Below are 27072 nucleotides of genomic sequence, written 5' to 3' on the forward strand. Positions count from 1 at the left end.
GTCACACTTTTCAAAATCAAATGTTTGCATTGAATACAGAAATAATTCACAGATGCTGTGTTTGTTCCAAGAAGCACAAAGATCTAAAATTAAAACTGGAGCTGGTGCCAGTTAAGGTGTGCTCTGGGTGTCACTCAGCAATTTGTGCTCTAGGAATGAAAGCGACACATGTCTCCTTTACATCTTAAAAGGAATTCAAACCCATTGGTGACGTACGTTTCCACAGAGTCAGTGACTTTGTCTTCAGAAAACAACACACAAATCACCACTGAAAAAAACAGCTGCACAGTGACGGTGCGACAGAGTTTGATCATACGCAAAACTAGACACTGGATCTGGCCCTGCTGTGGTCTGACTCTTCGATCTATTAATCCACAGGTTTACATCAGTAGTTTAGTAGGTAGCGGCCTTTCTTGAGTGTATTTTAGATATGTTGGATCATTGATTACTTTTTACCAGCTTTTGACAAGTTATCAACAATTGAAAACCGCTGTTGTTAAAATGACCCATACTTTATTAAATCAATCTGGGTTTTATAAATATAACAATTTTACATAATTTTCAGTGAAGCAGTTTTTGTTTGTAAAATAAGAACAGCTTTATTTTTAAAGATTTGTCAGGGGAGAGAATACAAAAAAACACTGATGTTTAGGATCAACATTACTTCACTATAGTCAAGAACACATACACATAAGTTTTATAAACCTCAGCTCAACACAGATTTCAGGCTGATTGGGATTCAGCCAACATGTATGCCAGTTTCGGCCCCCTCTTAGGTACTGTATATTCTATTTGATAAAGTGTCCATCAAACAGTAACAGTATAATTTGAAAAATAAAAGCTTGCCGATCACCCAATGTAAATAAATACAGTTGTTTTTCTTTGTTACACAATGCATGCAACAGTGAATGAAACTGGGTTTGGTCAGATCCTGTTTGATAGCTGGTGCTTTGGTGAAACTTGGGAACAGGTATAACAGAAGTAAAATATCCTGTTTTTGTTTTTATTTCATTTTCTGCTCAGCTGTCACCCTTCTCTGAACTCTTCCTGTAGTTTTTAGTTTTCGTCTTCTTGAAGGATGCAAAACCACAGTTCACCTCTTCTAGCTCCTCCTCTTTGTCTTTTTCTTTCTCCAGTTTCTCTTGCTCTGTTTTTTCTATTTTGTTTCTTGTGTCTTTCTTCTCTCGCTTACCTTCACTCTGCGCTTTTCCTCTTCCCTTAGATTTTCCGTTTTCACTACCCTCCTTCTCGTCCTCCTGTTCCTCCAGATGACTCAGGTGCATTTCCCTCTGGTTTCCTCTGACAGTTGAGAGCTGACCAGCCACCTGCACATTTAGTGGTCGCTTGGGTCTCGAGAAGACCATTTTCTGCTCAACATCACAGGGTGAATCAGTCTGTTTCTCCTTCTGCAGACTAGACAGGAACTGGTGAGCAGCCGTACGGTTGTCATGATCACTGGTTTCAGGCACATCCTCCAGACTGTAGTGGGTCCAGCGCTCAGGATGCAACAGATAATCTGGGACTCCCTTTTTCTTTGGTGGCGCAGGGCTGATGGGTGAAGACGGACCCGTCTTTCTGTTGGAGTGTGGCGGTTGAGGCTGGACAAACTCCTGTTTCTTAGTGGAAGAGCTCAGCGAGGTATCCAGACAGTCAAAGATGCTGTGGCTGCGGTCAGAGAAAGCTGAGCTCCCTCCTTTAAGACTGAAGGACATCTGAGCAGATGGAGCAGACAATACAGCCTCCCCGTTGTTTTTGTCATCATCATCATCATCATCATCATCATCATCATCATCATCATCATGGTCCAGCTCTGGGTCAAAGGGAGCTCTGTTGGGCTGTTCTTCAGGTTCAGAGTCATCACTGGCTGATAGCTCATCCACATCCTCACTGTGGTCACACATCTTCACACAGATGCTCAGCAGCTCACGCCAATCAACTCCCTAGTGAGACAGAATAAGGTCAATACTGCTGCACCATCAAGACCAATATTACTGTGCAATAACCAAGAACAAATGCTCATCTTTTAAATGGGCCATATTGTGCTTTTTGAAATACGATGATAGCTATATTCTTTTGTGAAGTTGCAGAGCCATGTTCCTCATATACAAAGCTTGAGGTAGAAAGGACTTTGCATGCTGTCTAACTTAGAAACTGAATACAAGAAACTGATACAATTTGGAGTTAACTAATTAGGTCACCGTGGTTGATGACATCTAATGAACTGCCATTAAAACAACTCGCTGTATTCTTATTCTGTTTAATTTTCAAAGGAATGTAATGTATTGTATTGAGTATGTTCTTCAGTTTGAGCTTTTACCTTCAGAACGGACTGATGTGTAAAAGTCTGAGTCCAGCAACTGTTTACTTTTTACTGGATTTCAACCCACTAAATATGATCGTTTGTTCATGCTCTATCTGGATAAACATAAAGCCCCCTCCATTGCTTCGTAATGTGTTCGTACTGTATGTCTAAACGCTGTAGGTTGACGTCTGGATGTAGGTGAAACAGGTTACACTAACTAGCTTACACAAAGACACGCACGAGCTAAAGAAAAGAGAAACATGTCCGTTTAGTTCAATGAGCTTCTTTCTGTACTGCGTCATATTTAAGAATACTGGACTTTACACATTTTGCATTTTAATTCAACACAAGCTTTACGTAAACATTTTACTTATAGTATAATTCTCCCGCTTACCTCACTATTCAATGCTATAGCGTTGCTACTTCACGCAACAAATTCTTCTTCTCTTCTTTTCGTGAGTAAACGTTCAGACAACTACTGCCCCCCAGTGGTTACAACAATTTACTCATAAAGTAATACAATATAATTCTGCTATATTTCAATTATCGAGCAAAAGTGGTTGTTGTGTTGATATTTGGTTGAATGTATTATATTAAGAGATGATGGCTAATGTTTGGCTACTATATTTAAAATGAATTAGGAAACAAAAAAAGTTGAACTGGCTCTATTAAGACACCTTTCTAATTTTATTTAAAAAAATCGCTACATGATAAAAACATGCTATTACTAAATTTAATTTGCATCTGTTGTGATAAAACCACAAAGCCATGTGCCCATTAACTTTGACTGTGGATGCTATAATTACATTGTGAAAATTTGACTTTGAAGGTCCGTGCAGGAAAACTAGCTTTATTTGTTTCTCTGTCACGTGCCACCTTAAAATTGTTTAATAGAAAAAGCTCGTTCTAAAAAAAATCGACTTTTGATTTCGAATGAACGAAAAGTATACGGGCCGACTCCTTTTCTCGACAAACGGAAGTGCAGTTGTTACACAGACCCTCTATTGGCTCACATATATTAAGGCGGGACATCCTGTGGTCATTTTGTTGTGATTGGCTGTGCAAACCGGGAATATTTTGAAAGTGGTCCTAGGTGTTTGGGTAATTGCTGTTTAGTTTGTGTGGAGTTCTTAGATTGCAGAGTCCTCCGCTTTTATATCGTATGCATACATAAGTGGGCTGTTGCTTTAAATCGTCAATGGAGCAAGATTCTAGGAAGATGGCGTCTTTTGAAAGCGGGAAACCCGCGGATGAGCTGTCGAACGTGTTTGTGGTTGAGGGAGAGTCGTTCGTTAACGTAGAGCTAAACATGGAAAACGACCCCATTAATATCAGCAACAGTAGCGACGATGTCTCTCCTAACGTGCAGCAGGTGCTCGCTATAACTCAAGGTATGTTCAGTGATTGACTATTTAATTAACCGTAACGTGATACTTAGCGCAGTTAAATTTACGGGGAAGCTTAAAAAGCCAAGCCTCAAAAAGCCAAGCCCATGTATTTTGACCAGTGTCCTCTGTGACAACGCCCAAGTATAAAATGACATTTTTGCGCACTCTTTTTTTTGCGACATTTTCAGTTTAAACTGCTGCCCATCTTTTTTGTCAAAAACAACAAAAGATTTTAACAAGTGTTTTTTATTATTGCTCCAATGTTTCTTCAGTTAGCTCCCTTAGGGTCCCTGAACGCCACAATATATGACATGGTACTATTCGTGGAATGCAGTTTTCCCATTTAGAGTCATTATCTACAAAAGAAAAGTTCAGACAAAATGGAAGTTGGTCAGCTGGTGTCATCTCAGTGAAGCTACAATTCTGAAACAAACTAAAGACAGATGTTCATTGGGTCCAGTAATTCTGTAGTCTCTGTTCACGATTTTCAGCCCCAACTCCATTCCAGAATTCTGAAGATAATGATGCGGGGGATGAAGATGAGAGTGATGATGATGACAGTGGTACAGACCACTTTCACAGCGAAAAGTTGGGCACTCGTCTCCAGAGATTTGAGCGGAATGCAGAAGTAACTTCAAGTCTTCCTGACACCTTTAAGACCAACCACCTGCTCTTCTATGAACGGTTCAAGGCATACCAGGACTACATGCTCGGTAACAGCAGACACCTGATAGAAACCTGAAACAATGTAAATGTCTGTGAGACCCTTTGGACATCTGATCTTAGGTTTTAAAAGATTATTTGGACATTTTTTGTGTACAGGAGACTGTAAGCCGTCAGAGGTGAAGTCCTTTATTGCAGACTACTTAGAGAAGGTGGTGGAGCCGTGCGATTGGCTGGCTCTGTGGTCTACTCGTTGCTTCGATGTTCTGGTGGAGGTAATGTGAACTAATAAAATTTTTTGTCTGTAGAGAGGCCTTACAAATGGGTTTAAGAGGGCCAGTGCACACAAGAATTGTTTTTTTTATTATATTTACATGCATCTTTATGTGGCTGTGCGCAGTAAGGTTTCCATAAAACAAAATCATCACATAATCAAAAATTGGGGCTATACATAAAAGAAACTGAATTTCTGATTATTTCAGGTAAAGGACGTGGACTATAAAGGTCTGAAGGCATGTGTGAGTCTGGTACTGCCTCTGCAGATTGACACCAGAGGCTGTGAACTCAATGAAGAGGCAATGAAGTGTCTGCTTGAGGCCACGCAGCACAAAGTTCTGTTGGAGGAGCTGCAGGTAGTTTATGAGGAGTCAGGGGATTTTGATCAGACTGCCCTTGCTCTGGAGCATCTCAGGTGGGCCTTTTAAAATGTACCTCCCTGCATTTGCTGCACAGCTGTGCCATACATTTCACTTCCAATTTGTCCTTTTAATCTCTATAGGTTTTTTTATAAGCACATCTGGAGGGAGTGGGATGAGGAGGATGAAGATGATGACTTTGATTACTTTGTTCGTTGTGTGGAACCTCGTCTCAGACTGTGAGTACACAGTGTCTCTGCATTGATAAGTAAGGACTGATACCCCTCCAAATCCTGTTTGTAAAATGTGTTTTTAATTTCAGCTACTATGACATGTTGGAGGACAGAGTCTCTGCAGGTCTTGTAGTAGAGTACCAGACCTTACTGCAGAACTGCTCCCAGTGCTTTCAGGAGTTCTCTGTGCTGCGCAATGGCCTCAGCAGTGACTCAGACTCTGAGGTGGATAATGTGTCCATGGTGGAGGGCCTGAAGCTTCATGACCAGCTGGAGACTTTCAAACGCAAGCTGCACATTATTGAAAATCCTTTGTTGAGGTGAGAGATTTGTGTGCATTTTTCAAACTATTATAATAAGGCCCTTTACCATTGTCACAACTCACTCTCTGTCTCTCTCCATCACCAACTGTGCAGGTATGTGTTAGGCTACAAAGGTAACACTGGTCAACAGAGTGTGGAAAGCCGTGGACCCAGAGAATCGGGTTTGAGAGTAGTCCACGTGGTCACAACATCCTGCAGCATCGTCCAGCTCCAGTCTCTCCTTGGTGTCAAACTGCTGCCTATGTGCTCCTCGGGGGAAACTGAGATCCAGGTCTGTGCAGCAGTAAAAATTGCATTGGAAATTATTAATGCGGATAAAACGTAGCATTGTCTTGCTGAAATTGTCATTACGTTTCATAAAATTGGCATTGCCAATTAACTTTATTAGTTGCAAAGTTCTCTTTCTGTTTGCAGAAGAATGTTTGAATCCATCTAATAGTGGATCAATTTAGCTTGTCATAAACAAAGATCTTAAAGATCAGTGACAAGTCTTAGATTCATTTTAAAAGCAGAAAATGTGAATGTCTGTTTGTGTGTTTAGTTCCACAGTGAGCCAGTTTCAGCAGTGGAATCGTGCCATGAAGGTGATGTGGTAATTGTCCTCCCAGGATTATACAGCGTTAGCAGCTCTATCATTATACCAGACTCCATCACTATAGAAGGTATTGTGAAACATGTTTCACAGGGTTTAGCTCCACATTCCAATCGGGACACGTTACACTTTAATTTAGCAGCTGTACATTAACAGATTAATTTGGTAATGTGTGCCAGGCTTTGGGTTTCCTGACGATGTGGTGATTGAGAAGAAAAACAAGGGGGACTCATTTGTAGAGAGCACAGGAGCTGATGTCAAACTATCAAACATAAAGTTTATCCAACACGATGCCATCGAAGGCATCCTATGTAAGTATAAATAAAAGCAAATGGGCTCCAATTTTCATCATTTTTTTTTTTATCTTGATGATAGGATGATTTCGTTTTTGTAAACGGATAAACGGATCCAGGTACTTCTGCGGCCTTTTTTTTTTTTTTTTTAATACATTTTTGCAAATTTAGTTGATTTCTTTTATGAATATTTCATTGTGATTAATATCAAAATAAACCACAAAGCTGCTTGCTGACGCCACTTACTCTGTTTCACTCTCAGGTGTTCGTCAGGGGACTCTGAACTTGGAGAACTGCGTACTGCAGTGCCAGACAACTGGAGTTATTGTGCGAACATCTGCATGTCTTAACATGAACATGTGTGACCTGTATGGATCTAAGGTCAGTGCTGCACTGATGCAAACATGTCATATTCGTATTAGGGTGCATGAGTCAGCTACGTTTTGTTTAGTGTTGGTCAATATGAGTCAGACCTTTCTTCCTCTGCAGCTGAAGAAGCATCCAACATGTGGTATGTTTGTCACCTTTCAATGTCTTGCTTCTTGTCGCTTGCAGGGAGCTGGTGTGGAGATCTACCCTGGGAGCGTTTGTCGTTTGGTTAGTAATGGCATCCATCACTGTAAAGACGGGATCCTCATCAAGGTAAGTATTTTTAAAGGTCACTGTTGCCCAATATGCAATATGCTAATTTTCCCCATATATGTGCTGCATAATGTGGTGCAAAGCAAATAACACAATACTTGGACAATGCATAGTTCTTATAAACTAATGCTTATTAAAACTGTGTATTCAGGACTTTGTTGATGAGCTGAATGTTGCGATGCCATCCATCACCATGGAGAACAATGTAATCCATAACAATGAAGGCTACGGTGTGATTCTAGTTAAGCCCAACACGAGGATTCCTCCAGAGTTTGAAGGTATTTGCAACACAACAAAAGGAAAAAAAAACAGTATGATGTTAATATTACGTTGTTATTATAACAAATATTACGTTGTATAATGTTGCAAATACAGACCAATATCCAAAGATGATAAAGAACCCACATATACAATTAAAAAAAAAACATTTAGTGATTGAATGCAGTCAAGTCTTAGAATTTTGCGCCACACGCTCAAGTATTGGAAGGTTCAGGGCTGTTGGTTTTACATGCACTCTAATGGGCTGAGTAGTTTATGGCTTTAATGATTGTAAAGCTGATGGGGTCAGTTCCATCTGTTATATACAGTATAGCAGGGGAGAGCCACAGTCCTGCTGGTTTTCCAGCTCTCCCGGCCCCAGCTAATGCTGATTACCTTGACCAGGTGTGTTCAGTCAATCAGCAGCTAACTGACACACCTGATCAAGGTGATCAGCAGGGAGAGTTGGAAAACCAGCAGGACTGTGGCTCTCGAGGACCAGGGTTGGACACCCCTGCAGTATATAGAGACAAACAGTTGACATTTGTGCTAAATAATATAGAAAGTATTATACACTAATGTATAATAAAGCACATATGGTTTGAACTCATTACATTAGGTCAGACTGCTGAGGACAAGCAGCAGGAAGGACCCTCAGATCCTCCCTCCACCCCAACGACAGTGTCTCAGCCAGGTTCCACTGAGGACAGCAGCAGCACAGATGATGTGGTTCCCACCTCAGGCAGGAAGTGGCAGTTCAGCCGTCAGCTCAGCAGAAACAAGGAGGCGTCTTGCAGCAGCCGACCTGTTCAGGACCTGTTGGATCACCAAGTTTTCGTCTCAATTCAAGGAAATCAGTTCAGGCGCAATGGCATTGGAGACTTTGGAACCTTTTTGTACTGATCTTCTACTTGTTCTGGACTAATGCATCTTGTGACGGATGCGTCGTCCATCCAGTATTTCTGAGCTGTGAATATTTTAGCTGATTACCTTGTTAGTCATGAAATGCATATTGTTGCCTCACATCTCTCCATGCTGTGTTTGGCTGTGATCAGTTCTAACACCTGTGTATGCGTTTCCTATGGCACTTTGACACACTTTTGCTTTTATCATATTTATTCCTCTGGGCTTAATGACATGTTTTTAGCTTTTTTTTTTATGAATTAGTTTGAAATTCACTTGTCACTTTGAATTTAATTTACTTGGTTTTGGCATCAGATTTAATAAATGTTATATTGAAAGGTGATGGTTTGTTAAAAAGCAGGGCACTGTTGATGTTAACACACATCCACATTTGTTCATCTTTACTTGGTTTCTGTACACGATACTTTGGGTGTTTTTAAGCTTTTATGTATTTTATGGTTGAGGTTGACAGCTCAGCTAGTAAAAGCCCAGTGAAAACATTTTGTCTGACTGAGTTAGTAATTTAAAAAGCTTCTCATGAAAAGTATGAACATAATGGTTTGGTTCCAGGTATTTCTGACCACAGTGAGATGCAGTTAACAAAGACAATAAAGCTATTACTGTTTGTCAAGGTGGAATAAAAAAATATCAATATAATTGATATATTGAGATTTGATACATTAAATATCAAAATCTCATCATTTAGCTTCAACCTGTTTGATATCAGGTTTTTAAAAAGCAGTGGAACACAGACTTTTACAGGAATACTGATGAATCAAATCGGTTTGGGAATCTTGTTTATGGCATGGAGGAAAATTACTACATAATGAGAAATTCATTTTAGTGTAAAGGCTTCCAAAAAATGAATACCAATTTTTTTAAATTACACATCACAGTAAGATATACATTGCTCCAGTGTGACTAGTGTGATCATCCTTCTAGGCAACCAGTTCATTGGTGGCCACCAAATTAAATAGTTTACACAGACATGAACACATTTTGTTTACAAGTGCAGCAATTATCAGATTCATTCCACATTAAGGCAAGTTGTATGTTTTTAAAGCAAAGCGGCAGAGTAACATTTATGTACAAAAAATATCAAGTCATCTGTGAAATACAAATAATTTCAGTTGTTTCGCTAAATCGGCTGCTGAGCTCCACAGAAAAACTGGAGAACGTCCTGTGAATTCAACTGATTGAAAAGTACGGAGGGAACAGCTGTCAGGCAACATTGTCTCATTGGTCGTCTTCAGAGTACTGGTGACTCTCTTGGACCTCCAGCTCCTCTGCGCTCACCATGTCAGGGTTGATGGCAGAGTACCTTGTCCCGTGGAACTGTCGCAGGTGAATCTGTATGGAGAACAACACAATCTGTTGTAAAGTTTTGTACAAATCAGAATTCAACACAATACGTACAACGAATCCCAGCTAGAGTGCCCAACTTTGCTTAAGCTCACAAAATGACTAAAGATCAAAACAATATGATCTCACAAAAAAAATGTTTTTTAATGAAATCTAATTGGGAAATTACAGTGTAGACACAGTTGATATGTTCACAGCATGAAACAGCAGCTCTTTAGTGGAGTAGCTACACATACAGAGAAACACCACGGGCTTGCATTAGTCCTGCATTCCAATGGGATCTTGATGATGCTAATTTATCAGTTTAAAAGTGGTCATTATAATCATAATTAGTTTAGCAAAGCTAAAAATCAACTAAAGAAGGAATAAACATGCAAGAACAAGTCGACTATTGTGGAACAGTGCATTAGTGTTGCCGACTAATAAACGATATTCCATGTTTGAAACCTGCAAACTGGTTTAAGCCAGTTTAGAGAGAGTGCAGTGCCCTGACGCATGACTGAGCAATTTTATAAATATTTGGAGGAAAAAGCCAGGTATGCAGAGGGAAATGACTGGACCTGTATGTAGAGGTTGACCTCAGCGCTCCTGCACAGATATGGGAAGTTTCCTCCTGTTTTTAGATGAGCTCGTCTGGCGTTGGGATACAGCTTATACATCTCCTCCTTGGCCTCGAGTGACAGCGCACTCTGATCAAACACCTAAACGACAGTCACAGGGAAAAGGCGTCAGTCTGGCTCCTGCTGGATTCAGAGAGACGGAGGTGAAGGTGTACTGGAGCCCGGCCTCATACTTACATCTATGATGGTGAGAGCAACATCTTTTATTTTATGTGGCTCCACATAAGAGTTCTGACAGTTGAGTGTTAGCCTCGACGCTAACTCACTTTGGTTCAGACTCTCCAACTGAAGCACAGACACATGGATTCACATATAAGGACAAAATACAGTATGTACACTGGAAGTAATGTCTCACATGGTTCATGTGTTGAGAATGTCTACAGGATATTGTTTTCAATTTGGCATAAATGAACACAAAGACGAACGGACACTTACCCTGTCGACCATGAAATCAATGGCATCTGCCATTTTAGGATCCACAGGTCCTTTAGCAAAATTCCCCAAAACGATCTTTTTTAAAATAAAAGCTGGCATCAACCAGAAGCTGTGGAGCGTAGAGGTAAAACATTACTGGCGAATCTAAACATGCGGGAGGAGCATGTGTGATTGTCTTTAAACCCCACCTGTTGGCTGTCCATGTCTGGTTAAAGATGGAGGTGTCGCTGAACGAATTACAAAGGATGAGGGAGTGAACGCGGGGAGACTTGTGTGTGTATTCAGCGAACTTCTGAGCCAAAAATCCTCCCAAAGACGCCCCGAACAGGTGGACCTGAAACACAGGATCATCACCACTGATTTACAGGTGGACAGAGACACAGTGAACAGCAACATTATTAGCAGCCTGTCAGTCGGTTTGGACCATAGAGACATACGGGCCAGACTTACTTTATCCAGCTGTAGGTGATCTAGAAGCTTCCTGAAGCCGTCACAGAACTCCATGAGATCCCAGTACACTGGGTACTGCAGCTGGCAACACAAATGAAATATGCATGATCACAAATAGAGCCAGAGTGATTCAGCTGATGTACAAAAGTCAAGTATTAAGTCCCTATTAAGTTCATGATCATCTGGATTCAGGCTTTACTTCGTACAACTGTTTTAATCCATACACTTGTATCTCTGTTGGCTCAGAAAGAACAAAACAGAACTAAAACAAATACAGGAATTGCATTAATACTTTGTAAAAGATCATTTTTAGTCAATGGCTGCCTTCAGTATGGACTAAATGCTGACTTTGCCTTCAGCTAAAAGCTTGATTGTCTGACAGCTTGCCTCTGTTAAGTGGTTTTTACTTGGCTAGATGTTGTGAAATAATACTTCCTCAGCATGAACAGACCCCAGGTTGAAAGTTCAAGTAAACACATCAGAGTCAAATGGAATCAACCCGTGTGCTTAATCAGTAATGTAGTAGTGCGAGGTCAGGCCACCTCTGGACAAGTCTATGGACTATAACACTGTACTACTAAAGCAAAGTCTGACATTAGGATCTATGACTAAGATCTGATGAGATTTACAAGACAGTATTATAGTAGCTAGTGATATTAACTACTGTACAACTAATAATAACAAAAACTAAATTAATTCCATGTTCTCATTTGTTAAACTTACTGAAATAACTCTGTAGCCCCAGCCTGTCAGAGCCAAGACCTGCTGGAAGAACACCTCGGCCGTCCCGCTGACCGGAGGCAGGAGGATGATGGGACACCTGATGTTCTTTGGACCTGCATCATACAGCGACCACACTTTGCTGTCATCATCATCAACAATTATCTGGAGGGGACAAAAAGAATACAGACATGTACGCATTTAATGAAAATACTAACATCGTTCTTTTTCTCCATTTGTTATTTTCATCATTTTACATCAATAGAAAGATAATGTAAATGCATCACAAATGTTAAGAAGCGCGGGTCTCCAAAGTAGCCTCCAGCAGTGTAGCCATCAACACACCCTGAACTATGCAACGCTGAACAGGGAGAAATTAACCTGCTGAGGCTTTATACCCAGTACTGTACATGCTCTCATAAACCATTACAACAACACAGTCACACTGTCACACTCAGTGTCAGCATGTGATGAATGACTGGCTGTTGTGAGTCTTCTGATCAGGAAAAAAAGGAAATGGTTTTTGGGAACCACACAACGCAGTTTATTTTATCCATTAATAAGAATACACTGTAACTAAGGATCCTCTTAAAAAACACTAGTGCCACTGTTTACAAGACACAGACAGAAACTTTTCAGGGCATTCACTGACTAAGCACAGTATCTCTGGAGACGGATTAAGACAGTTGGATAGGAACAATTTTTTTATACTTCAGTCACGCGCTTGTGTGAAACCTGAATCCCAGAAATGAAGTGAATTAGCAGAGTAGTACAGGAAAGAATCACATGCGAAATATCAATTACATTTTAAGGAATCATGGCTAATGTTTTCTCACTTTCACACAAACTAGTCTTTCAATGAAATACCGAGTTCAGTTTCTGCTTTTCTGGTTGCATATTTCCTCTTTTTAATTAAAGTTTTCAGAGACTTTGCAGGTGAGACCACTTCTGTTTCCAGAAAAAAGATGGTGCTATTGAATGCCTCTACTGCCTCTCTGTACTTGCCAGTTAAAGTGGCCAGGCTTAGTGGGAAAAGCCCAAACTAACAGCCCGTCTGCACCTGGATCAGTGTGTCAAAATATGAGCAGTAGATGTATGCAGTTTGGCGAGTACTGTGAGTACCAGCTAGATCACGGGTCTTAATCTGGATTATACAGCTGTACTGTAATCTGGAATTTCTTTTTTAAGAAACTGCTGTGACTCAGATGGGGGACTGTCATATGACTATGAAAGAAGAGAAAAGGTTACAACCAAATTCCAGCTCGGTTCAGTGTGTCAGCCTTCAACTAACCTCTGATTTGATTACATCAAAAACTAGTAAAACAACCAATTCTGGTATTTTAACAGACTAAATTAACATTACAAATGTAATTGTAGCATTATCAATCATTACTGTAATCATAGTGCTGGATTAGCACCATAAACAAAACAAAATGCAGGACCTCCATACACATTACAAACTATTCTATTTGTGTTTTTATTTGCATCTAACAAGGACAAACACTATAAACTCCACTATACCAAGTATAAAGGTATTACTGCATATTAATACAGGATTGTCACAAAATGTCTCCCCTTCAATATTGTTTAATACCTCAGAGCAGATCTAAGGTTTGGACTATGACACTGGTATCACTGACCCTACAGAACAGAAATCAGATAAATGCACGAAGACCTTTACTAGTGAATCAATCTAATCATGCTGCATGACTCAGATCCACAATAATCTGAACCCTATGCTAATAATTAACCAAAGATGTAAATAATAACAGCAATCTGGTTTTGTTTAATGGCACTGTTCTAGAATAAATGTTTAGAACTGAATTAGGGAAAACCAGTAAAACGTGTCCTGTGCACCAAGATGTATCAGGACCAAGTGTCATCTGGAGGTAATGGTACATCTTGGAAAGAAATAGTATGTCTTGATACAGGTACACATACCCTGAACTTGGAATAAATCAAGTGGACTGTTTAACCATTACAATGACCAAATATCTTGTTTTCACATGCTGTCATCTTCTTCTGTCAGGTTTGTCTGTCAGGGCTGAGATGGTGTTTGTGATGAGATTTTGTGAATCCCAAATATAACACAAAGAATGATTAAAGCTTTAAAAATAAATACAGCATCCCCACACATATAAACTCCAAGCTACTCACTCTCTTCAGGGGAACTGTGCTTCTGAACCAGTTATAGTCAGGAGACACTTTAATCTCGTCCATCTGCAAACAGTCACAGGCAGGCAGTCAGAGACACAAACGCAAGTTAGAGGAAAACACAACGGGACACAACGTAAACAAACAGTTCCATACAAATAACTAATCCTCATTAGTTACAAGCAGACCCCTGACTCTCAATGGAGCGTTGCTTTTACGTTTAGCAATCATCGGGTAAACCGCAAGTATTAGCCGTACAGTTGGATTGCTACACGTCTTACCTATGTATATCAATACGATGTAACGGTGCTATTAATGTGCTGCTTTAGCTTTAGCGTCGTGTTGAAGGATTTTATCCATGTCTAGGAACCATTTTCTCCAGCTGCTGCTGTCCGGTCATATGACTCCTGTTTCACACACTTCCGCAAAGCTTTTGACTCCACCTTCACTGCGCGCGCGCGCACCAACACGCGCACACACACACACACACACACACACACACACACACACACACACACACACACACACACACACACACACCGATTATTTTAAATAAATATATATTATTATTATTATTATTATTATTATTATTATTATTATTATTATTATTATTATAAATATTTTCTCATTTTGAAATCTTTCAGAGCGTTAAGATTTATTATGTTTTGTGTCTCTGAGCATTCTGTCTGTCTCTGTCTGTCACTCTGTCTTATAGTTACCTGACGTGATTTTAGTTAAGGTTAGAATAGTTTCTACCGTTATGAGTTGACGTTCTCGTCACAGCCGTGGGTGCAGTACCAATCACAACCACTGCGGGATGATGGTGCTGTAGTTTCTTTACGACACCGACACGAGAAGAAGAAACTACGACGTCACGTAAATATGGCGCCTAAACAGGGTTTATGAATAGTGTGGATGTGGTAATTTCGTGAAAAACACGGTTTTTAAACCAGATTCAGAGAAGTGTTGGAGCCGATATGGACAACGCGTATCAGTACCCAGCTCCGTCAGAACAACAGCGGCCCCCAGGCTTTTCAGGAGGCTACGCCGAGCAGTGGAGTTCTTCGCCGGGACCGACGCAGCCGGGCCAGGCGGGTCCTGGTTGGGATTCTTCCCCTGCATATTACAGCCACCAAAGCTACGGCTTTAATTTAGGCCCCACGCCTTATGGAGGACCTCCCTTCGGCCCTCCGTTCGGATTTGACCCCTCCTTGCCGCCGCCTCCCTTCGGCTGTCCTCCCCCGGGACACATGCTGCCCCCTGCTCCGGTGAACACATACAATATCACGGGAGCCTTTCCTCAGCGTGAGTTCCAGTCGTTCTCTGTACCGTCTCAGAACAGACACCGGGAATATAATGATTTATGTCAGCGCGGAGCTCCGGGGCTTTCCTCTCCTGCTGGTCAGAACTTTATCCAGAGATCGAGCACAACAACGCAGTCAGAAGACACAGTTCAGAGGAGGCAGGATGCGGAGTGGATCAGACGCTTCTTACAGAGAAGAGACCGCGTTTCTAAGACTCCGAAGACACAGCAACAGCAGCCAGACCACAACTGTGTTCCTGCCCTGAGAGATGCTCTGTACGGGGCAGCTCGACTCATCTCAGTGCTGGAAAAGTCCTGCGAAACTTTGAAACAAAACGTGGAGAATGACACATTGTGGACAGACTCGTATTTAACTGCTTTAGACATGAAATCGGAAATTCAGGACAAACTGAAGCTTCTCAGTGATGCAGAGAGTTTGAATCAACTGAAAGCTAAAGTGACCCGTCTTTCTCAGAGGAAGGCCCGAAGACAAAGAGCCAAGAAAAGGCTACAGATGGAAGCAAAACGAAGGCAGGAAGAGCTGTGTGAGAAAGAAGCTGCTATAGACAAATGGAGGATGAAGAAGATACACGAAGTAGAGGAGAAAAAGAGGGTGAGAGCATTTTTAATTACATTATAGGGCAACATGTTTTTGTTTTACACTATCTAAATCACTTGCAGTATGACAATGGTAAGGGAGTGATACTAACATACAAACAACTATCTTGTGTTTGTCCCTCAGGAGCAGGAACTGAAGCTGGCTGCCGACTCGGTTCTCTGCGAGGTGAGACGAAAACAGGCTGACATCAAAAGGATGCAGGACATCATGAGGTCTCTGGAGAAACTGCGCAAGCTGCGGAAGGAGGCAGCATCCAGGAAAGGTGCGAGTTCCTTTTTTTTTTCGTCGGTAAAACCGGCGCAAGTCTGAAAACACGATCCGATACTCCACTGTAGCAGGCTGTGCTAGAGTTTTTACTGTGTGTTTGCGTTTTAGGTATCGTCTCGGAGCAGAAATGCGACGAGTCATTCGCCAGTCAACTGGAGCAGCTGAGGAACGTAATGAAGAAGAGGACGGCGGTTTACTCAGCGGAGGAGAAAGCGCTGATGGTGATGCTGGAAGGAGAGCAGGAGGAGGAAAGGAGGAGGGAGCATGAGCGACAAGCGAAGAAGGAGAGAGAGAAGCAGCTGCAGAGGAAGTACAAAGTGGATAGCATGCTGTTCGGGGGTAAGACTGCTCCTCTGCTCTGTATTGTCCCGTCAACTTCTAACAACGGCCTTCAAGCGTTTGATCTTAGAGGAGACCAGTTACTGGAGTTATACTGTTGGTGTCATCTGAATTCGAAAGATCCAAGTTTAAATTCTGCTTATCGTCTTTCTTGTCTTTTAAAGATGCCTTTGTTTCTTTTACTGCATAAATGGGTCCAACTTCTTAGTCAATTATTTCATGTGTTTTCTATGTTCCGTTCTGAAACAAAACATGTTCATATGATTTGTATATCAAAGCAATTTTCACCCTTGGCCCGAGTTTTTGGGGGCGATTGTTTGTGTGTTTACTTGATGTACGTTCTTTTTTTCCAGAGGATCTTCCTGCTGATCCCATCCAGCTACCCTTCAGAGAATATTACACGGTGGCTCAACACTCTCTGCCAGCTTTAATACAAATCAGGTCGGTCAGTCTTGACACACACACACACACACACACACACACACACACACACACACACACACACACACACACACACACACACACACACACTTTTCATAGAGTTGTTTTAGAGTTGCAAATAATAATAAGCAGACAGAATAAAACATATTCACCAAAAGGTGTATACTTATTATTTTAATCTTTATACACAGCCCACATAATGTTTTTTCAATTAACATAAATAGACAAAAAGTAAGCGTATTTTTCTATGTCTAAAAGTACACAACAGTTGTACTACAGTACCTTTACATAATGCTTACATTATGTACAATTACTATACACAGATCTATTATTTCAATACAATCTCAAATAAATAAATGCAATAGGATATTGAACACTGTTATTATAATTTATTATCATTATTATTATTATCTTTTTAAATATTGTGTAGATATACATGACAAGTTTAGAAATGTCTGTGTTTGGCACCATCTGCTGGTCTTACCAAAAATAGTATTTTAGCTGACAGCCGTGGACATGTTGCACATCCCGTTTGGAACAATTAGACATGCAACAGCAGCTGGACTATTAATGGACTCTTTTTTTTCAGGAGAGAGTGGGATGTGTTTGTGGTTGCAGCAGATCATCCTGATGCTACCCCAATTCCGCAGAGCTGGGTCCTACCAGACGTTCCCTCAGACCAAGACTGGGCCTCTGCTCTTCAAATGACTGACACTGACGGAGACACGCTCTGACTTCCTGCATGTCCTGTCAATATTTAGCTGCTTGTGGAAAACTGACATTGCAGCTAGACATGGACAGATCTGTCTGAGAGAGCAATGCACATGAGGCAGTTTTAGTGTCATGGGACAGGTGTCAGGTGGACTTTTGTGCAATCCACATAGTGGGTTTGTTTTATTGATTTCCCTTTTTAAGCACAACAAGAACAGAGAGCAAGCTTTATTGCAATACATACAATTTGTATAAATAAATCAGATTAGTTTCTGAAATTTTGTAAATAAAAAATAGGGTCATTTTCTAATTAAATTTTTATTCTGATGTCTTCAATTTGTTTTCTATTGTGAGTGATTATATCTTTGATACAAAAGGCTACCCCATACAATAGAGGTCAACAAAGCACACTGATAAATCACCCACCACCTTTAAAGTTCAAATGTTAAACCTAATGAAATAGTTTTTTCCACTTTCAGTGGAATTTCCAACTTCAATGTGTTTCCTGCTGTGGTGAGACTGAATTTAATTTAAATTTAATTTAAATAAAATTAACTGGAAGTCTCTATGAAGCTAAGAGGAATTGCACCAGCTTGAAAACTAACACTGACAAATTTGACGTTGTTATGGCCATTTAATCTATTTCTAATGTAACACAATATTGGTTTTAACAGTGTTGTATTAAAGGTTTATTCGTAGTAGTGGTGGAGAAAAAAAAGTCCAAAAAAAAGTAGGACAAAGCCAAGTGGTAATGAGATACATGTGTTGACAACTCCCTTTCATCATGTGTTCCATATTTTACCTCTAAGTCACATAATTCCACATTATTGTGTTCATAATTAATGAAATAAATGTGGATTAAGTATTTTAAAACGTCTTTCAACTGCTTAACTAATGCTAATACACAACTGTAAGAACACAAATACGTATACATATACTGTAAGTACACAACGTTCATCCTGTACTCAACAGACTGAAGTGTTTTTTTCTCAGACTTGATGTCTCACGTGCAGTAGGTTTGTGTGGACAGTGCTGTAAACCAGCTCATGGGGGTTACTGGACGTCAGCAGATTAACGTTCCAGGTGGCTCTGCTTAAAGCACCTTCTCTGATTCAACCTGCCGTCAAGAGGAGCTTCACATGTCACATAAACACTGACGCGAGTCTGACACAGCTCCACACAGGTAGGCTCTCATTCCTACATTCTAACATTTAACTTTCATGAAGGAAAACAATCTACAACCGCAACAAAATGCTAAAAGGTTAATTTGTGTCCATTTTATTTCAAAGGGCACTTTAAATAAAGTAAACAGCAATTTAAAACCCAGAAAATGCCCAAGTATTACTCCAGCCTTTAACGCAAATGTCTGTTTATTAATTAAATCTTGAGACTTTTGACAACCTGACATTTCCAAAATGTCAAATATTTACAACTAAAGAGGCAACTCAGCTGTTCAGTGGAAACATTTAACTGAACAAATCTGTAAAATTCATAGCGTGGGGGGTGTTTTTACAGCATGTGACCCTTGAAAAAAGACTTGTTCTCCATTGTTGCGATGCATTTGTTAGTGCTAATGCTGTTTGAAGGTTTACAGTTAATAGAGTGCATAGAGAAGGTTATTCACTATTTGTTAACAAGGGTAGGTCAAATTGTACCTTTATCTAGGCAGAGCTTTTACAATTAATGTTATTTACCTGATAGCATTAGCATGTAAACAAGAGTTCTGGACGTCAGAGTGAGCTCATGAAGCATCTGCCCTCTCTGCTGCTGGGAGTTCAGGCCATCTGTCTTGTTTTGAGGTTTCTGGAACAAATGTCTCAGGACAGTGGGGGCCAGTGAGCAGACTGACCTCATTAAATGCCTGCTTTTGACTTGTGTCTTCACTGTGTCTCAGTGTGAACATAAACACTGGATTTCAGTTTGTCTATGCACCTGATTCACTCTTCATTGTGTAACACATCACAGATTTAAAAAAGACAAAAGCGGGATCAGACAGGAAAGTTAATGGGACTGACCTTTTAGCTTTACTTAGAACTGTCTGGTTGTCTTATATATCACAGGCTGGGTGGTCTGTCCTTGATCGCAACACATTGAAAGCGGTCATATGCAGGAGATGCTGTTCACGTACAGCATGATCATTTTAAAGCCTGCATGTTTGGTCGTTGTCAGTGATGACAAAACATGGGTGAAAAGTCAAATGGTGCTGATGTCTGTGTGTGTTTTAGTATTTGAGCACTATGGAGGGCGTCCCCCTGAAGATGCCACGGACTGTCTCGCAGGAAGTCAATCAACCTGACGAAGTGATTGTCCCTGAATGTCTCAGCGTACTGCAGCAAACAGAGGTGAGTGTGTAGTAGTTTATGTGATCAGTGTGATCCTCACAGCAATATGTGTATGTTGTTTTAGTAAATGACATATAGAGAGCTACACAGCAATTACACAACAAATTTTGTCCCTGTCACAGTATGACTTCAGTGTGGAGAACTGGGTTCTGACTGGACTGCAGAGTGGCTTCATCAGCCAGCAGTGTCCACAGACCCCCCCCTCTTCATCAGGACTGCAGCCAACTTGTCCTCCATACTGGATGATGTTCAGCAGCCCTCAGCAGAGCCGCCTGGCCAGTCGCCATAGCTCCGACTTCTGGGAGCCCAACCCTCGACAGCGTTCCCACAGCCTTAACCTTGCTGTCCTGCGCACTAATTCCACCATATCAGACTCTGAGGGCGAAGCAGAGAAGGCCCAGAAGTGCGTGTCAGCGACCGACCATACGGCTGGAGAGCCTCCTGCTGCCACGGGTCAGTGCGGTCTCAGGAAAGCACAGGCCTTTGTCCCCGACCTGCAGAACCCCCCGGCCTGCCTTAGCAGCCTGCCACACCAGCGCAGGAAGAACCTACGCCAGTGCTCCCTCTCTGCGCTGGAGACAAGCACACAACATGACCCCGGTACCGACAGAAAAGTCCAGAGGTCGTCCTCCCATAGAAGCCCGAACACCAGGAGCACCAACACCAGGGGCCCCACAGCCAGAGCCAACACGGTGAATGGGCTCCCCTGCACCAACAGCCACGACACAAGCAGTACGGTGAGAGAAGCCCATGGCAGCTCGCTTCATAATGACGTCACAGCTCAGTTACACATAGCAGGAGCGGAGTGAAAGCTCTCTGTCGGTGCTTTGTCATTTTAAAGCAAGAAATTAGTTGCATAATCAAAATAAAACAACAGCGTATAATTACTATAAAAACAAATCAAATTGATTTTCTATTCAGTAAAGTCAATGTACCACGTCTACTCGTATAATTAAATTAATGTTCTATAAAAAATATTGAATTGAGGGTAATTCATATTATTCTCGATCTCAACTTAACTAAATATAATAAATAATTAATACTGTGTTTTATTTCATGAAACAATAATTATTGTCCCAAGTACTTAATAAAACAATTCTGTCTAATTTAAGGTTTGTTATTTGAAAAGGAGCCAAAAATGATCTGAAATAATGAAATTTACAGCTGTTTATGCCACAAAGCTCAAGGTGAACTGCAAAGTTAAGTTTATTATTGTCTGTGTAAAGTCATGATTTTTGGCTTGAATTCAAGGGCATCCTCGTAAATATTACAGGCATATTACAGCCATTGTAATGAACTTGAACACACAACAAATGAACAGAAATGTGTCCAGGTGGAACCTTTCACTTATGAATCCATGACTAGTCAAGGTAAAGGTAGGAGTGTGTTTCATTTGCATTTGAGGTCCAAGAGATGTGTACACAAGTGAAGGAAGAAAACATTAGGTTACAAACACTACGAACCCATCAGAGAGACACATAATAAACCTTGGAAGTGACCAATACAACCATATTTCTGCAGAAGGGCCATTTTACACAGTTCAGGAACTAGGTGCCACTGTTGTATAGGTTGAAACCTCATAAATGTAAATACAGGCTTTAAGGTAATAGATAGGAAATAAGGAATAGTTAATGGGTCATTTAAAAAAAGGCTTTACAACAATGTGAAAACTACTGGTAAAGATTCAAGATAAATAATAAAGGCCAGATTGGTCTTTGTTTGAGTGTTTGTCTAAAAATAGCTGTAATTCCTAAATCGGTAAAGCTCCACGTCTGTCATACTAGTTGAAACACAGGTTGTTGTTCAAATACAACCTGTTGCTTTCTCTAACCAAAAAGTCAACTACTATTATTAAAGCATGCGTGGGGTTCAAAGGTAACCCTCCACAGTGTGAAGTATAGATAGCCTTCACTGACTGTTCCCACAGCCCAAAGCTCAGGGCTTTAACTTTCCTGAGCTGGGCTATAAATCTCCTCACATAAGTCAGGATCACGGGTCTGGCTCTAAGGAGCCAGCAGGCTGACTGACACTTTATATTCCGCTCGGTAAAGAGTCCATCCCCGAAGGCTTAATAACGCTCAGATCTTTAGAAGTCCTCAAATTCTTTTCACAAATGTCAACAGCACCTCAACTGTGCCATCATTTCTCTAGGATACATTTCTAAAACGTTTTCAGCAATCTGCGCTCTAAAAATAGACTGTGCAAAGTCTGCTTCTCGAAGCCAGCCAGGTTATTAGAAGTTCATCAGGATTAGCGCGTGGGAGTGCTCTCAGGGTTATCCCGTTGTAACCTGCTGCCAGGTCGCGAAGAATCTTAGCCATTCAAATCCCATTAAATGCCTCTGACTCACTCCGCAGAGGAAGGCCCCGTCTGCTTGGGACTCGTCAGCAGAGCTTCTGTCAGCTCTGAGCCTGGAGGAGAGAGAGCTGCTCGGGGCCATCACAGCCCAGGGTTACCCCTTGCACACTGCCATTATAGCCCTGCAGAAGACAGGCCGGCAGACCCCAGATCAGGTACCGATGCTGTCTGTGTTAGTGAATAAATAAATGGAAGAAAAGGCGACCTTTCTCTCTGTCCGCTTATTGATCTACATTGTACGTGCAGTCTGGTCAGATACATCATCTAATCAATTAGGCCAAAACACCCTTCAGATGAACATTACCTTATTTCCACTGTGTCATGATCTGATTGCCTCGAGTTAATAAGCATTTTCTTTTAAATTAGATTTTTTAATTTTCTTTCTTTTGAGGACGCAAAAACCTTTCTGAATCATCTTAGCATTGTGTGAAAACACGTCAAACTTACAAACGGCTGCCTGTGTAGAGGTCTGGACATGATCACTCAATCAAGGGCTGATTGTCAGAAGCATCTGACTGTGAATTATCCTCCTCAATCCTATTCAAGCAGTGAGGACGTTGTTGTTTTTTTTCTTTTCTGGTTTAATTCATTGTTCTGGTTATTTGAGATTTTATTTATCAAATACCAGGACCTGACATGATCTGACACTGTTTTTTTATTTTTGTGGCTCTATGTGTTTTTCTTTCTTTCAAAAGGTATTTGAAGGCACCAATTTATTTGTTTCCTATGCATGTTACCAGGAGATGGCCACTTAAAGGTTTTATGTGTGTAATGTTGTACAGTGGGTGCTAATAGTTCAGTGAACGTAACGTAACATATTATCCCACACAGTTTTTAACTTGGGAATAAGAATGTTACAATGGGCCTGTTAGAGATGGGAATGAAACAAGCACAGCAAGCCACTGTATTCCAGGTTAAAAATAGATCCTGAGAGTTTCCACAGGCTGCTCTTTAGTGAAGGTTTTCCCATGACATCTCTTCATGTCTGCTCTAATTACATCACAAACAAAACCAGTAGGTCTCACAGTCCGTTGGGAATAAGCTTTATTGCTGCGTGACGTGATGGTGAAGGAAATTCACAGTTAGTGTGAATCTTAAGAGCTGTAATGTGTAGACAAACCAATCAGAGCCTGCAGTGTGATACTCTGTGACGATCTTTTGGAGGGACTTACATAAACATATGTTTCTGCAGGTCTTGCGTTACCTGATGGCCTGTGATCACCTGTGTCAACTGGGTTATGACATGTCCCAGGTAGAGGAGGCACTGGAGATGTTTCAAAACTGTGAAACAAAGGTAAGACGTGCAGAAAGCTGCAGCACTGTGTCCAACCTGATTCTTTTCCTTTTAGATGTGTAAAATGAACAATGTCGTTTCCTCTACCCTCTCAAGGCCAAGGAGTTCCTTCACCTGCTGAGTCAGTTCAATGAGATGGGCTTCCAGCAGAACGCCATTAAGGAGGTGCTGCTGGTCCACGAAAACCACAGAGAACGGGCCCTCGAAGAGCTAATGATGCGCGTGGGCTGACCAACAGCGCACACGCAGACACAGACACACACGCACACACACGCGCACACACACACGCACACACACACACACACACACACACACACACACACACACACACACACACACACACACACACACACACACACACACACACACACACACACACACTGCATCCTAGCCTCTACAGCAACTGACTATTGTTAAATGCGTGATGAACGTGAGGATGCTGAACTTATTACTTATTAATACTACAATGGTTCATAACGTGTTCTTTTTTACTTGCTTATTATATTCACACTTCGTTTGGACTTGAAAACATGAGAGTCTGATGTGGCGCAGTTCAAACTTGACTCATGAATTAAAGCTGAAATTCCACCAAGGCTGTGTTGAATTCAGTTTAATAGTGACCACTTGAATGCTCTGGTCTTTATTTTGATTCCTTTTTTTCTTTTCAGCATTTCAGCCTATTTAACCCCACCTACATATCTCTATCTGCTTGGGATTTAGAGTTTTGTGAAACACTTGAAGACACTGATTCCCACATATAGAAAACCTTGAGAAACATCAACACGACATCATTTTAGTTTTCCACAGCCTGGATGTCAACCTTCTTATGTCATGAATATTTATAACTATGATGTAATTTTGTTCAGCCAAAATTCCTCAGACAGGTTTTAAACGAACGGAACGCTCATAAAGGCTGTACTGTAGATGTTAATGGAGGTCAAACTGAAAGCAAAGCAGCTGAAATGGTGATGATGATTGATGATGAGTGTCAGAAAATGACATCTTTATAAAAAGTCAAGAAAAAAACAGCCAGATATGTTTGTAGGGCATGAGCAAAAAAAAAAAAAGAAAATAGACTGAATAGATTCTTTTGCTCTGTGACTCTCAAATTACATTATTTAATGTCCTTTACATGTTGTCAGAGCAGCGTGGGGATAGTCGGGGGCAGACGTCTAGGCTCTGATCCTGACTCACTTCCAAACACTTTTCCGTGAGGGGCACCGTGGCCTGAGGCAGCCTCATCAGGAACGTATATATGGACCCGATCCTCCCAAAACCTCCCACCTCCCGCTTCACCCTCCACCTGCAATCGTCCACCGTGTACTCTGTGGTCACGTGTCTGCTGAGGGCGAACACGGAATCCCCCCGGACCACGGCGGTCAGCAGGGAGCCTTTACTGTTGCCGTAGTGACCAGACACGGCCGTCCACTGGCCGGACGTCAGGTTGTAGCGGTCCATCACGCAGCGTAAAAAGTCGTCGCGGGGTCCGTTTCGCATTACATACAGGTTGTCCCTGTGCGCCACCATGTGGAGAGCGTAGCTGTGCCGGCGTACGAGCGTGGAGACCAGGCTCCACTGGTCTAGTTCACCTACGTACTCGTGGAGCTCCGTGGCCCCTTGACCTTTCCACAGGCAGACGAACAGCCTGTTCATGGCTACAGCCGAAGGCACAGAGGCCGCGGGGGACGGGAGGGGGGCCACGGCGCTCCAGCTCCCCTCCGCCACCTTATACCTCTCCACAGAGGACAGAGCCCTCATGCCGTACTCGCCCCCCACCGCGTACAGGCAGCCCTCCATCCCGCTCAGCGCCAGGTTGTAACGCGGCTGCCGGGGGCCGCGCACGGTGGACCACGCGTTGGACGCGGGGTCGTAGCAGAAGCCGGTCTCCACCACCTCCTTGCTCACGTCGCGCACCCCTCCGACGATGTAGAGCCTGTTGTCGAGCACGGCCACGCCGGCCATGGCGGTGCTGGAGCCGGCGGGCAGCTGCGTGAGGACCCGCCACTCGCGCCGCGCCTCGTCCAGGTAGCGGAGCGTCCTCTGGGCGTCCCGCAGCAGCTCGCTGCACGGGGAGTGGCTGCACACGGCCATGTAGGTGCTTGGAGGCAGAGACTCCACGTGGCGCACCAGCACGCCGGGCAGGGCGAGGAGGTCCCGCCTCAGGTCGCCGTACACGTCTCTGATGAACAGGGCTGCGCCGTGGAACAGCTCCCACACGCCGTAGGTGGACGCCGCGTGGTACGCGACCAAGCAGTTATCGGAGTCGATGGTGTTCATCAAGTGCTTGGTGAGGGCCGGCGCCTGGAGGAAAGCCGCGCACTCGATGGCTTCCACGATCTGGTCGCTGCTGAGCATGGGCCGCTTCCCGTCCAGGACCTGCAGCAGGACGAGGAACCCCAGGACCCCGACAGACTGCAGCCGGACCTCGTCCTGTCGGCACTCCCTCATTCCCGACTCAAACAACGCTCTGAAGTACTCACAGTTTTCAGCCAAGGTGCCTTTATCCACGAAGAAGGAGCTGTTTTTGATGCTGACCTTCAACATGTGTAGCGACTTACTACAGCTGCTGGCCTCCATCATCTCCCTCCACTGCAGAGCTGCATCACATATCCACTGGAACCGCCAGCACACATTAAGAGGAAGTTTGAGCGAAGTTGGACACGGGTCCAAACACAGCACAACTGCAGACGGCCTCCTCTCCCAGAACACATGGTAACGACCGCTATTTGTTTTCCCAGCTCCTAGGACAGGCTCTATACATAGAAGCTGGCCGTGTGACACGGATCCAGCGCGCTGAATGATGAACGAGGACACGCAGCCGGTGCAGAAAGAGGAGCTGGATCGCAGCAGGGGAGCTGTAAATGTGCTGATGATTCATATTGCTTTTTGTTTGGGACAGCTGAAGGGTTGACCTTGAGCAGCAGGACAGTCTGTGACACGGGAAATCCTCTGGGAGGCTCATTACAAGCCAATGAACCTGAGTACAAGCCCTACTTGCCACAGAGTACATGTTTTTTAAGTAAAATATTAAAAACTATTGCACTTTACTGCAAAGCTAAATGCACATTGTAGTAATTTGGCAGTGACGCTGTGTAGAAGTGTGCGTCAGTACGTCATACTGAAAACATCTGACAGCTCTGAATGGCTTCAACACTTAACACCCAGTTCTCCCGTTTTCCATTTATCCATCAATTTGTGTGGAGAGACATGTACAGTGTGTGTGAGCCAGGAGGCAAACATTTGAGCTATGGTGCATTTTTGTATAGTTGAGTCAAGGCAGGTTAGTTTGCAGATGTGGAAACACTAGTTTATAGATGGGGCACGCATATTAATAAGAAGCCTAATAACTGAACCATTTTCAGAGAGAGAGGTAAGAAACCAACCTGTTCATTTTGATTGGGTTTATTAAATAGGAGCCTCTTAAA

At 42.3% G+C, this 27072-nt stretch overlaps 6 protein-coding genes across 7 annotated transcripts; 3 read left to right on the plus strand and 3 right to left on the minus strand.

Annotated features, from left to right (window-relative positions):
* Positions 1–573: 573 nt before the first annotated feature.
* Positions 574–2850, minus strand: tssc4 (tumor suppressing subtransferable candidate 4). The gene is made up of 2 exons (XM_029145312.2): positions 2697–2850; positions 574–1940 (listed from the first exon to the last, which is right to left on the minus strand). Exon 2 carries the CDS (start codon positions 1899–1901, stop codon positions 1020–1022), a length of 882 nt encoding a protein of 293 aa, XP_029001145.1. The 5' UTR covers positions 1902–1940; positions 2697–2850; the 3' UTR covers positions 574–1019.
* A 504-nt stretch (positions 2851–3354) lies between these two features.
* shcbp1 (SHC SH2-domain binding protein 1) lies at positions 3355–8838 on the plus strand. Its single transcript, XM_029145077.3, has 13 exons — positions 3355–3693; positions 4182–4403; positions 4513–4628; positions 4836–5044; positions 5132–5227; positions 5311–5541; positions 5638–5815; positions 6086–6206; positions 6316–6447; positions 6692–6810; positions 6985–7071; positions 7223–7349; positions 7949–8838. The coding sequence occupies exons 1-13, from the start codon at positions 3501–3503 to the stop codon at positions 8230–8232; spliced, it is 2115 nt and encodes a 704-aa protein (XP_029000910.1). The 5' UTR covers positions 3355–3500; the 3' UTR covers positions 8233–8838.
* Positions 8839–9012: 174 nt separating this feature from the next.
* Positions 9013–14414, minus strand: spg21 (SPG21 abhydrolase domain containing, maspardin). Its single transcript, XM_029145078.3, has 9 exons — positions 14255–14414; positions 13977–14039; positions 11823–11984; positions 11100–11180; positions 10838–10983; positions 10650–10758; positions 10392–10499; positions 10155–10295; positions 9013–9582 (listed from the first exon to the last, which is right to left on the minus strand). The coding sequence occupies exons 2-9, from the start codon at positions 14037–14039 to the stop codon at positions 9469–9471; spliced, it is 924 nt and encodes a 307-aa protein (XP_029000911.1). The 5' UTR covers positions 14255–14414; the 3' UTR covers positions 9013–9468.
* A 402-nt stretch (positions 14415–14816) lies between these two features.
* Positions 14817–17989, plus strand: pdcd7 (programmed cell death 7). The gene is made up of 5 exons (XM_029145356.3): positions 14817–15889; positions 16019–16157; positions 16271–16501; positions 16855–16942; positions 17532–17989. The coding sequence occupies exons 1-5, from the start codon at positions 14951–14953 to the stop codon at positions 17674–17676; spliced, it is 1542 nt and encodes a 513-aa protein (XP_029001189.1). The 5' UTR covers positions 14817–14950; the 3' UTR covers positions 17677–17989.
* A 134-nt stretch (positions 17990–18123) lies between these two features.
* Positions 18124–24677, plus strand: ubap1lb (ubiquitin associated protein 1-like b). Of its 2 annotated transcripts, none has more exons than XM_029145437.3 (6): positions 18124–18836; positions 19879–19995; positions 20118–20732; positions 22353–22508; positions 23546–23647; positions 23744–24677. In XM_029145437.3, the coding sequence occupies exons 2-6, from the start codon at positions 19891–19893 to the stop codon at positions 23876–23878; spliced, it is 1113 nt and encodes a 370-aa protein (XP_029001270.1). In that variant the 5' UTR covers positions 18124–18836; positions 19879–19890; the 3' UTR covers positions 23879–24677. The 2 variants fall into 2 exon arrangements, with proteins under 2 accessions (XP_029001270.1, XP_055363420.1); XM_055507445.1 differs by having other exon boundaries at positions 20118–20687.
* On the minus strand, positions 23380–26331 carry kbtbd13a (kelch repeat and BTB domain containing 13a). Its single transcript, XM_029145254.3, has one exon. It carries the CDS (start codon positions 26225–26227, stop codon positions 24776–24778), a length of 1452 nt encoding a protein of 483 aa, XP_029001087.1. The 5' UTR covers positions 26228–26331; the 3' UTR covers positions 23380–24775.
* Between the last annotated feature and the right edge of the window lie 741 nt (positions 26332–27072).

The sequence above is a fragment of the Betta splendens genome, chromosome 3 (genome assembly GCF_900634795.4).
Source record: "Betta splendens chromosome 3, fBetSpl5.4, whole genome shotgun sequence".
Taxonomy (NCBI): domain Eukaryota; kingdom Metazoa; phylum Chordata; class Actinopteri; order Anabantiformes; family Osphronemidae; genus Betta; species Betta splendens.

Coding starts and splice junctions, on each gene's coding strand:
- tssc4 (XM_029145312.2), bottom strand. CDS start 1,901: ATGTGTGACCACAGTGAGGATGTGGATGAGCTATCAGCCAGTGATGAC.
- shcbp1 (XM_029145077.3), top strand. CDS start 3,501: ATGGAGCAAGATTCTAGGAAGATGGCGTCTTTTGAAAGCGGGAAACCC. Junction 5,228..5,310: donor GTGGAACCTCGTCTCAGACT/GTGAGTACACAG, acceptor TTTTAATTTCAG/CTACTATGACATGTTGGAGG. Junction 5,542..5,637: donor ATTGAAAATCCTTTGTTGAG/GTGAGAGATTTG, acceptor CCAACTGTGCAG/GTATGTGTTAGGCTACAAAG.
- spg21 (XM_029145078.3), bottom strand. CDS start 14,039: ATGGACGAGATTAAAGTGTCTCCTGACTATAACTGGTTCAGAAGCACA. Junction 11,181..11,822: donor GGGGCTACAGAGTTATTTCA/GTAAGTTTAACA, acceptor TTGTGTTGCCAG/CTGCAGTACCCAGTGTACTG. Junction 10,984..11,099: donor ATCACCTACAGCTGGATAAA/GTAAGTCTGGCC, acceptor CCTGTGTTTCAG/GTCCACCTGTTCGGGGCGTC.
- pdcd7 (XM_029145356.3), top strand. CDS start 14,951: ATGGACAACGCGTATCAGTACCCAGCTCCGTCAGAACAACAGCGGCCC. Junction 15,890..16,018: donor AAGTAGAGGAGAAAAAGAGG/GTGAGAGCATTT, acceptor TTTGTCCCTCAG/GAGCAGGAACTGAAGCTGGC. Junction 16,158..16,270: donor GGAGGCAGCATCCAGGAAAG/GTGCGAGTTCCT, acceptor TTTGCGTTTTAG/GTATCGTCTCGGAGCAGAAA.
- ubap1lb (XM_029145437.3), top strand. CDS start 19,891: ATGGAGGGCGTCCCCCTGAAGATGCCACGGACTGTCTCGCAGGAAGTC. Junction 20,733..22,352: donor GCCACGACACAAGCAGTACG/GTGAGAGAAGCC, acceptor CTCACTCCGCAG/AGGAAGGCCCCGTCTGCTTG. Junction 23,648..23,743: donor TTCAAAACTGTGAAACAAAG/GTAAGACGTGCA, acceptor TACCCTCTCAAG/GCCAAGGAGTTCCTTCACCT.
- kbtbd13a (XM_029145254.3), bottom strand. CDS start 26,227: ATGATGGAGGCCAGCAGCTGTAGTAAGTCGCTACACATGTTGAAGGTC.